General features: G+C 44.4%; 1 protein-coding gene across 1 annotated transcript; it reads right to left on the bottom strand.

The window, feature by feature from the left end:
- Window positions 1–1,833: 1,833 nt before the first annotated feature.
- On the bottom strand, window positions 1,834–5,800 carry scrt1a (scratch family zinc finger 1a). The gene is made up of 2 exons (XM_042076735.1): window positions 5,049–5,800; window positions 1,834–3,965 (listed from the first exon to the last, which is right to left on the bottom strand). Exons 1-2 carry the CDS (start codon window positions 5,161–5,163, stop codon window positions 3,241–3,243), a joined length of 840 nt encoding a protein of 279 aa, XP_041932669.1. The 5' UTR covers window positions 5,164–5,800; the 3' UTR covers window positions 1,834–3,240.
- Between the last annotated feature and the right edge of the window lie 4,459 nt (window positions 5,801–10,259).

Here is a 10,259-nt window from a genome sequence, read left to right on the forward strand (position 1 = left end):
TCTGAGTGTGTGTGTATGTGTGTGTGTGCATATGTGTGTATGTGTGTGTGTATGCATATGTGTGTGTGTGTGTGTGCGCGCGCACGCATGTGTGTAGCCTACACAAGCACAGGGTATAAACACAAGTGGCTTCCACATTAATCAGTCTTGAATGCACGTCTACATGTTAACCATTCACTGAAATTATATGCACTTTCAGGAGAGGACTGAAGACTATCACTTCATTTGAGAAAAAAATGACAGTTGTATGATGCACATAGAGATAGATAGATAGATAGATAGATAGATAGATAGATAGATAGAAGGATAGATAGATACTTTATTGATCCCCATGGGGAAATTCAAGATATGAATAATGCACATGATATGTCTACACTATATTATCAACATAAAGTAAATGAGAGTATGGATATTCTACTACACACACACACACACACACACACACACACCACGGACTCCGGAGTTGTTAGACACTGAAAATGTTACTAAGTTCTGGAACTCAGTGTTCTTACTCACACTCAAAAAGGTTGCTCAACAGTTAGAGCAACGGTGACATGAGTGAAGGTTATGAATGATGACAGCATCCCCCCTCCGCAGTACTTTAGAAGCCAGGGAGAGCGCTGGGTGCAGCGGGTCGGCCCTCTTGGCCTCTCCGCGCGCTATCGGTAATGACTCATCCGGATGGAGCACAGAAAGCAAGGTCCGCAGTGCGACCGCTCACTCTCCACCAAAACTCAGCACTACCGGCTCCAGTTAAACTGACATCCTCAATCTCCTCAGCACGTGCTGCGAGAGATATGCAGATGATTTCACATCTAGCTTTATTTACATGTACAGCTGCTTAATAAGCTAGTCGGTGACGGGTTTGCAGAGTCAGTTTCTCAGCAGTTTCTGTACAAAATGACCTTGACTACAAAAAAGCAAACACGGGGCTATAATTGGTAATGATTTGAGCGGAAGATACATGTAAATATATGCCATGTCTCTGATATAAATGAGTGTCGGGGTGGTGTGTTGTGTAAGAGCGAAACATCCACATTAGCTAGCCAGTAATGAACCTGTTGTTTCCCCCTCAGTCGACGGGAGACACTTTGAAGCGGGTTTAAAGCCGCTGATAACGGTTCTGCTGGGACCTGGGCGAACCCAGCGGGCAAATTCTGTCCTCTAGTTACAAATGATGCTCAAGGTTAAAGTTGCAGCCCTCTCTCTGCGAAAAAAATCCTGGAGGCAGCGATTCAACACAGTTCCGTTTATAAATAATGAGCTATTGACCCTGTCCGCTCACTGCGCGCCACGCTCAAAGTCACCTGAAGAGCATGGAATAGGATAAGGGGGATCAAAGCATTTCAGAAAGGATGGTGCTTGATTCATTATATTCAGCACTCGAGTCGTTTTTCGCTGTGGGGACAAAATACATTCAACCGTAACCACTGACGTCAATTACCTAATTACTTTTCGGAGCTTTGTGAAATTGGACCTCCCTGCTTGAGCTCTCCTACCTTGTTACAAGGACCATGCAGCTTGCTGTGTATGGACAGAATAACTTAACGATAGGAAATGGTAGCAGCTTACACGAAGGAAAAAAACTGCATTTCAATGCAGTGTCCAAACTCTTATGTATGCATTATTTGCCGTCAACGTTGCAGCTCAAGTAAGCAACAGTTGGACGTCCTGCGTCATAGATTCTGCGTACGTCAACATGCCCTTGCTCCTTGCTCTGCAAGACAGTTACCACTGCATGTAGCATAGCCCGGAGATACAACACTGTTTAACTGCAAGTAGCCTGTTTATATACCAAACTTCCTTAAACAGATGGACAACAAAGCGACAGTTGCTTGTTCATTCTTTATTATGAAGTGAGACAAAAATGCCCGGTGTCATTGTGCTTTACATTGTTCAAATACTGGGCAAAAGTCCCAGGGAAGAGAGCTCCTGAAATAAGGATATTTGACTTTGTACAGGTTGTAGAAATAATTGATTCCAAAGGATTATGTACAAGGCGTCTTGCAATAAACGGTAGGTTCCATTTGTTCGAAATACAAAAAGGAAACAGAAGTTAAACTAACACAAGGCCCTTCTACCTGAATCTCTAAATTTTTGTGCTACTATTTTCTTCAAAAAAGTTGGAAATGTTCACAAACAAGTGCTTTTTTTAGGATAAATCCGAAGGACTATCGCGTAGCTGTGATACGGCCACCTCTCCGTGACGAGCAGGCTGACCCCCCGGTGCAGTGCAAGTTCTCTTGGAAGTGACCTTTCAACTTTATCCACTCGGAAAAAATGGCGATGGGTCGCGCCGATGTTGTGCAGATGTGGAGCGGTGTTCAGAATGGCTTGGAACTGTTCGATCAGCACCACAAGCCTAAGTTCTAAAACTACGTTACATGAGAGGCAGGCAGTGCATAACCATTTACAAAAGGACCCTTACCCCTCCCCCCTCCCCAATCGATGTTTCCTCTAATACTACACTGGCATGTCCCTGATATTGGATGTCTGTACGACTACTAATAGTACTGGATAAAATCGTGATTAAAAATGTTATAGTTATTACTCATTTATCTTTAAAAATACCATGCATTATTGCTCTATAGTTCTTTATGAGACTCCCGAGAAATATTGCCGACGGATGCTATCTAGATTTTGGCAAAAATCCAAAGCTTCATAAATTGGCATAGATTTCATCAGTATTGTTTTTTGCATGCAACAGATTTATAAAGTGGCAAATAAAAATAAGATATTTCAGAAAGTGGCAAATGCTTTGGCATATTAATGACGAAGGCTTGGCAAAACAATTAAAAAAATAAAGTGCAAATAAAGATTTGACACAGTTTGAAGTAATAAATAAACAACAAACAAACAAATAAATAAATTGCCTACATAAATACATAAATAAGTGAATGAATAAATAGTTTTACCTCAACGCTGAATACTTTTGTGGCCACTGGCAGCAGTACAATATTATCCAATACTTAGAAAAGGTTTGACCTTTGAAAGAAATACAGACATTTTCAATGTCCTCTGTTTTGGCAAAACACATGATATTTCGGTTCTAAATGGGTGAACAGCGGGGAAGAAGATAATATATTCAGAAAAGAAAAGTTAAGGTACATGCGATTAATCCACAATTTCCGTAATTTTGCTGTTGCAGGAAAATGGAGTAAAACTGTGCTGTCATCGGGTTTCCAGGGGCACTCTAAGTTTAAGTGGGAAGTTTTAAGTGTTCTTCCTTCAACATGTAAGTCAGTCTTCGAGAGGACTCAAAGGCGAAAAGGATCCCTTGAAGCACGCCGATTCGTAGTGCTTGTTCAGGTAGGACTTTAGAGCAAAGGTCTTGTTGCATCTTTTGCACTTGTAGTGCTTGAAGGCCGAGTGTGTCTGCATGTGGGCGCGGAGGTTGGAGCGGTCGGCGAACGCCTTTCCGCAGTGTGCGCACCCGAAGGGCTTCTCGCCAGTGTGCGACCGCATGTGTCCCTGCAGTAGCCAAGGTCTGCTGAAGGCCTTGCCGCATATGTCGCACTTGTGCTTGAGGTCGTGGGTCAGCAGATGCATGGCCATGGCCGGCATCGAGACGTACACCTTCCCACAGGTGGGGCACTTCTTGGCAAGCTTACTGTCTATGCTCCGGTGCGTCTGCTTGTGTCTGCTCAGGTTGGAGGAAGTGGCGTAGGTCTTCCCGCACTCGTTGCACGTGTGGCGCTGCAGGGTCCGGGGGCTGGCTATGGCTTTCCTTCTCGACCGGCCATCCGTGATGAAGAAGGCATCCACCGAGTAGCCCTCACTGACCGCGTTGTCCCCGTTGATGTATCCGGAGGAGATCTCTGATTGCGGGCTGTCGGGCTGGTCCGAGTCCGGCGCTCCATAATCCCCGTGTATGCCTTCGTAGATGGGGCTGGGTGAGGGTACTTTGATGCCATTGTCACTCTCGCCATCATACACAGAAGGGGTCATGTAGTCACTGATGTACCCTGGCGTTCAAAAGAGCAACAGTTTAATTGAATTGTTTGCGGTCACAGAGGGAAATTGAGAGACGTACACACACACACACACACACACACACACACACACACACACACACACACACACACAAACACACACACACACACAATGTAAGCAGATGCAACAGTCTATTCCTGACAGTTTTTGTACTGCCTCGGAGCTCCGGTTAAGGAGCCTATTATACCAGTAATTTACAGTACCAGGCAGAGGTGGGTTGAAAGACATTGACTTCTTGTGAAGGTCTTTTTCTACATCACTCCCACGGAAAATCAATAGCTCTCCATTTCAATTAGCGTAGTAACCCATTTAAGGACAAAGGCGCGCGAGGTTGGGGGGGGTGGGGGGAGGTTACATCGCTTCAGTTATAATTGCGTTTGCCGTTCTGACAAAGATCTCTCAGAAATAGGTCGATCTGTAAATGCATACGTACGGCCGTAAAACCCACACGACTTCACTGCGACGAGATAAAGACGTGCATGAATATTCTATAATTTCACTTCCGGACAGAATGCCTGGTTATGCAAGTATATGGAGAGCATACTGTATGTTATATAGAGCGTAAATAATGAGTTGATACATGATGAAGCGTTCCTTTAATAGACATTTGTATTTGTGCTTGCATGTGTATGTGTGTGTGTGTAGAGCCTATGTGTGTGTGCACGCGTGTTTAATTCCATGACACAGTGCTCTAGAAAAAAAAAACAAGGTACGGTGTAATAACAGCGTAACTCTTTGTGCGCACATAGCTCACATAACTCACACTCGTGCATGGACGCGAGCAACAGACAGTGCCGTGAAAGAACACGTTTGGCCCTACGTGTTGAGTCTCCTCGTAGCCAGTGCTGAAAATCCCTACCCCAAAAATGTGCCGACTCGACAGAAACGAGTGACGTGTGACTGCGTCGGACACAATGTGACCGCAGGTCAACGGAGCTAACCTGTACACTATTTACACTCAAGCTGATTAAGCAATGTCCACTATTCGTGTTAACATTCAAACACATTTTAAACATAGGAAAGGGTCATTATTAAAGTGCAGACTGGTCGCTTACCTTTCTCGTGAAACCGGAGACTAAGGTCGGCCCTTGATCTGCCATAGGAGCTTTCGAGATCAGCGGATGAGAAATCATCGAGCTTAACCTTTTTGACCAGGAAAGACCTTGGCATGTTTCTACGTTGAAGAAAATACTCGTCCGCTGTTCAGGTCGTTCAGTCCTCATGCAACGGTGAGGCGAGTCTGGTTTTGTCTTTTCTTTAAAGATATAGTTCTCCCTTCTTCTTCTGCGATGGAATTGTTCCACTTCGGTTTTGCCGAGATTCAGATGCCAGCACAGGGCGAAGGCAGACCCTCGCTCGCCTTCTCGTTGAGCTCGTGCTGGTGTTGTGCGACGCCGCGGTCCTCTGGACAGAAATGCAACTTCAGCACTGGATAGTTCCCTTTCGGGGGCGCGCGCATGCATACAGCACTGGACAGCTCCCCCGCAGCGAACAATCCGATTTTCGTCTCTCCCTGCTCTAAACTCAGCGATCAAAAGCCCAGCACTGAGCTCTGATATCTGACTTAACGAGAGTACAGCGGAAAGCCGTTGCTATCCCTAGCAACAATTCCAACTTGTACACACACAGTTCGAAGAAAAAGTGGTCTATCAGTCCCGTATCCTCTTTCACTCTGTCTTCCGCTGTCTCTCTCTCGATGCCTCTCGATCTCACTCTCTCTCTCTCCGTCTGCCTTGCTGTGTGAAGGCGTTGGGCTTTCTGAAGTCTGTTGATCAGCTGTTGGGATTTATATGCTGCGATCAGGTGGGAGATGGAGATGGAAGTGCTTAATTTAATCCATAAAAAAATCTCCTGGGACCAACATTGAACTAGAATGATTCATTAATGATGTGTGTCGTCACCGCTCACGCTGTTTTCCACGCCTCCCCTGCACATATTAGCCCGCATTTGGAGATTATACATGCTTGAAATCTATTTCACTGATGTAGGCTATACCAGCATTATCATTTCCTTTAAGTTTATGTTTCATTTTACACATTTATTTTCTTTCAATTTTAGTTTTGAACGCATTGTTTTGAAGTCATCAGAAGTTTGTTTCTACCTAGAGAGGAAACAATGAAACATAATTGAAATTTACTATAATGGGAACAAACTTTTCATTTTCCTCACAGCAATGGAATTGCAAACAGAACATTAATGTGCATTGTTTAGTTCTTTACATCAGAACTAGGAACATGTTTATGAACATTCCCCCTTGCCTCTCTGAGCGTCTATTCAATATCTCCCCGCCCGCACGTCTCTTTTACAGAAGAGCTGAGACATCAACCATACAATCAAATTCTGGCTGTGGCCCCAGGCTTGCAGGTCACTCTTTTACATCACAGTCTATAAACCAATGGTTTTCTTCTCATGCAAATCGCAAGAACTGGGTACCAGAAGGTCCGTTTCCTCAATGATTCCTCCAGGAGCCATATGTGCGCAATTAACAGAGATCCAGGAGCAATAGTTGCCTCGGTTGTTTGACACCGTGTTCTCATTGTTCGTTCTTACAGCGGGACGTCTTTGAGTATGGACGTCCTACATTCAAACACATGCACCACATCCTGGATGTAAAGAATGGTGTGAGCTGCCATTAGATTCATTAGGCTTCAATTGGCATGCACAAATCACCACCTGGGACGTCAGCATCAAAAACAAATTTAATATATTTCCACAAAGCGACAATGGCACAGCCAGAATTCCCTGTGAAACACAAATTACAGAGCCACAAGATTTCATTTAAAAATTATTATATTCACAGCATATCGGGAGGAGAGGAAATAAAGCGTTATTCCTTTGGGCACCGTATTTTGTGGATCATTTTAACAAGGCTGTACATTCTTGCTACATCTTATGGCTTGAAGTGTAAAACACTGTTGCTCTGCAGATGACATTCTGAAGCGTACCCTGCGGACAGAAGCACGGCGACCTGACGTGTTTATTAAAAGAGGGGCGCGAGAGCAGGTCCATCCACAGGAGCGCGAAACATTCTCGGGAAAGTGCTGAGTTCAGCTGAAAAGCAGGAAAATATAGAAGCCCGTCTCATTTGCATAATAATAGACTGTGATCTGCTGCAACACTATAACGTCTTGTCGGATTTCAAATCAAAAGAAAGTCATTGACATTTCATTCCCACGTACCGAGTTTTCAATGAGATATATTTAAATCAACGTTTTTGTCATCCCCATGTGTAAACAAGATTCTAAAGGAACCATTTCCAAAGGACAAGGGGAAGGTCAAAGTGGCCGTGTCGACTTCTTTGTAAATGAATAGATATGCTTGAATGCGTCCAGAGGCGATAGGAATCGGCCTTGTTTATATGAATCAAGGTAAGGGGAGAAGATGCCATAGAATTTGCACTTAAAGGTTTACTCTGATGTTTTCTGAACATGGTTTCGAAAAAGCTCCCTCGTGCCTAACAGCCAATCGAATTACACCTGTCCCTTCCGTGTTCCAGGTGTTGATTTGCTGGGATTGTTTACGGCTCGGTCTGAGTCACTGTGCTTGTTTAGCACTTACAGGGTCAGAATTGTGTCGGAACACAGCTAAAGAACCGTGAGCTGCAATTGACTGAATTTGACAAAAATATATAGTTTTAAGAATGGCAGACTAGTCTGTTAAAATAGGCACAACAAACTGTCATCAGGCCACTGGAATGGCATTGGTTTATGCACGCTTCAGAAGTGGTTTATGATACTACTGCAACAGGACGTTTATAGAACTTAAACAGCACAGAATAAAAATATGTAACATAATATTTTTAAAAATTCAAAAGGGACTTTGCTTTATATTTTTCATTACTTGAATAAAATAAAAGGTCATATAAAAAATACAGTGACCTCGCTCAGACAATGCACAGCGATGCCATAAACATTTACATCAAAGTGACACCATTCATCTCTTGTGGGTAGGGTATGGCAGACACATGCACAGACACACACACACACACACACACATATACAGACACACACACACACACACACACACACACACACACACACACACACCTACACACACACACACACACACACACACACACACATATGCAACACACACACAGAGCAACACACTTGCACACACATAGCACAAACACATACACACACACACACACACACACACACACACACACACACACGCAAACAGAGCACACACAGCACAGCGCATTAGGCAGCTCTGCCCTTGCTCTGTCTCCTGACACCGAGCTGCTGCCCATGCCTGATGTCTGACTGCATGCAGCTGCCATGCCTATGCAGTGACAGGCAGGCAGGCAGGCGGCCGCTCACTCCCATCCAGGCTCCACAGCTGCCATCTCCCCCTGCCCGCCGCCCCAGCTCCAGGTGGGGAACAGGACCATATGCCCAAGTGGGCCATGGAGACCCTTCATTGCTCCTGCCCGACACAGCTAAGGATGGGAGATGGGACGCCATGTGTGTGTATAGCGCTAGGGCAAAGAACTATAGTGGTCTCTTGAAAATACTGAAAACATTTTTTTTTAAATAGTTCCTCGGACCTTTAGCCACAGAAAAGTTTGTCATGTGGACAAAGGTTTTTCAGATGAATCATTAATTGTCAATGATCCTGACGCTGTTAAAGTTGAGAGAGTTTCTTAACTCAAGTTTCATCTCACCAACTGTCATGGTGCATGTTTGAACTAAAAACTCATGCTAGCGAGCATAAATATTTTTTAGTCATTTTGGGAAAATGAACAGGGATGCATTGACACTGAGAAAAGTGAAAAGAAAGCACATCATCTCTGGTAATTCAGAGGAATGCAAAGCAGACACTGTCTGCATTGGCCCATTAGGGTGTTATTTTGCCCGTTCACTTTGGCTCTGAAAGGGTTACGTTTAAAAACTAAGGAGAAATCCCAAGGACTGGATTCATTGCAGATAATTGGGCTTAGAGAGTGCTTACCCAGTGAAGAAAAAAGGGAAATATAACAAATCCTCTTATCTTTGTAATGAAGAGTTGAACCAGATGAAACAGTGTACTTCAGGGGATATGTTTACAAAGCAACAATGTTTCCCACTTGATGCCAATAAAGAACTTTCTTCAGAAAATAAAAGACGTGTGAGCATACACACACACATACACACACACACACACACACACACACACACACAAAACCGAAATAAACATGATCACATAGCCGAGTGTTTTAGTAATGAGGAGAAGTTTGGGGGAGAAAGTGCCAAGTCATTGAAAAGCATCAGCAGGGCCAGTCGCCATTTTTCCAAGCGTAACCTGATTATGCGGAAGCAAAAGCGGGATGCATTGGCTCTCCCGCTGCACGGCTTGAACCATGACACTCGCGGATGAAAAAAAAAGTAATTCAGACAATAAAAAAAAGAGTCAGCCATCTCTCCTTCCTTAGGCACTGTGCATATTCAGGCTTGCGTCATTGATTTTAAGGCCCCACACACATTCCCCAAGAATACACTCCATCATGCAGACATATTGTTTGGGTACAGCAATGCAGACCAAGAAGCTTTGTCAGCTCAATCGTGCCGTAAAGGGATCAAGGGGTATCATCAAATATGATAAAGGGCGGCGAATTGTCTTTTGTCCTGAAGTGGCACTATACTTTTTAGCGGCGTTTTTTTGCTGAAGCCTGCCGTTTCAGGTCCACAGCACCTTGGGGGCACGTATGCAGATATAGAGGGGTGTGCTGAGAAAGGAGGGATTAAGTGGGACTGAGATGACCTCAGGAGATAAACAAATCAAGGCCCGTTAGCTAAAGAAAAGGGAAAAAACCTGGCCATGCTTCTTTTTTCCTGAAGTCTGGAGTCAGCCCTGGAAAAAGCCCTGCTGGCTAGTTATGTGACAGCGACATCATCATGAGCTGCACTCCTCTCACCACACACACGCACACACGCACACACACACGCACACACTCACACACACACACACCCTCCCAAGGCCACTTTAATAAGGAACGAATCTGCAGTTTGAAAATTGGCTCACAACTACTGGGAAATAAGACGTCAGGAGGCTTTATGTATAGCCATCAACCGTATAGGTGAAGTCCTCTCACTCCACTTAATGCATAGGAAGACATGTATTCCTATGTGTTCTCATACTCCTCCTAAAGGAGAGTCGTTTTTTCTCCTCTTCCTCATCCTCTTCCTCTTCTTGCTCGGCTGCCAGTGGCGCTCTGGTTGCTCTGCCTCCTGTCAGAGCCGGGCCCTGGGTTGTTCATGCCTCATTATCAGGCTGCCTGCACAGCT

Source organism: Alosa sapidissima, chromosome 21 (assembly GCF_018492685.1).
Source record: "Alosa sapidissima isolate fAloSap1 chromosome 21, fAloSap1.pri, whole genome shotgun sequence".
Classification (NCBI taxonomy): domain Eukaryota; kingdom Metazoa; phylum Chordata; class Actinopteri; order Clupeiformes; family Clupeidae; genus Alosa; species Alosa sapidissima.

Coding starts and splice junctions, on each gene's coding strand:
- scrt1a (XM_042076735.1), bottom strand. CDS start 5,163: ATGCCAAGGTCTTTCCTGGTCAAAAAGGTTAAGCTCGATGATTTCTCA. Junction 3,966..5,048: donor TCTCCGGTTTCACGAGAAAG/GTAAGCGACCAG, acceptor TTTGAACGCCAG/GGTACATCAGTGACTACATG.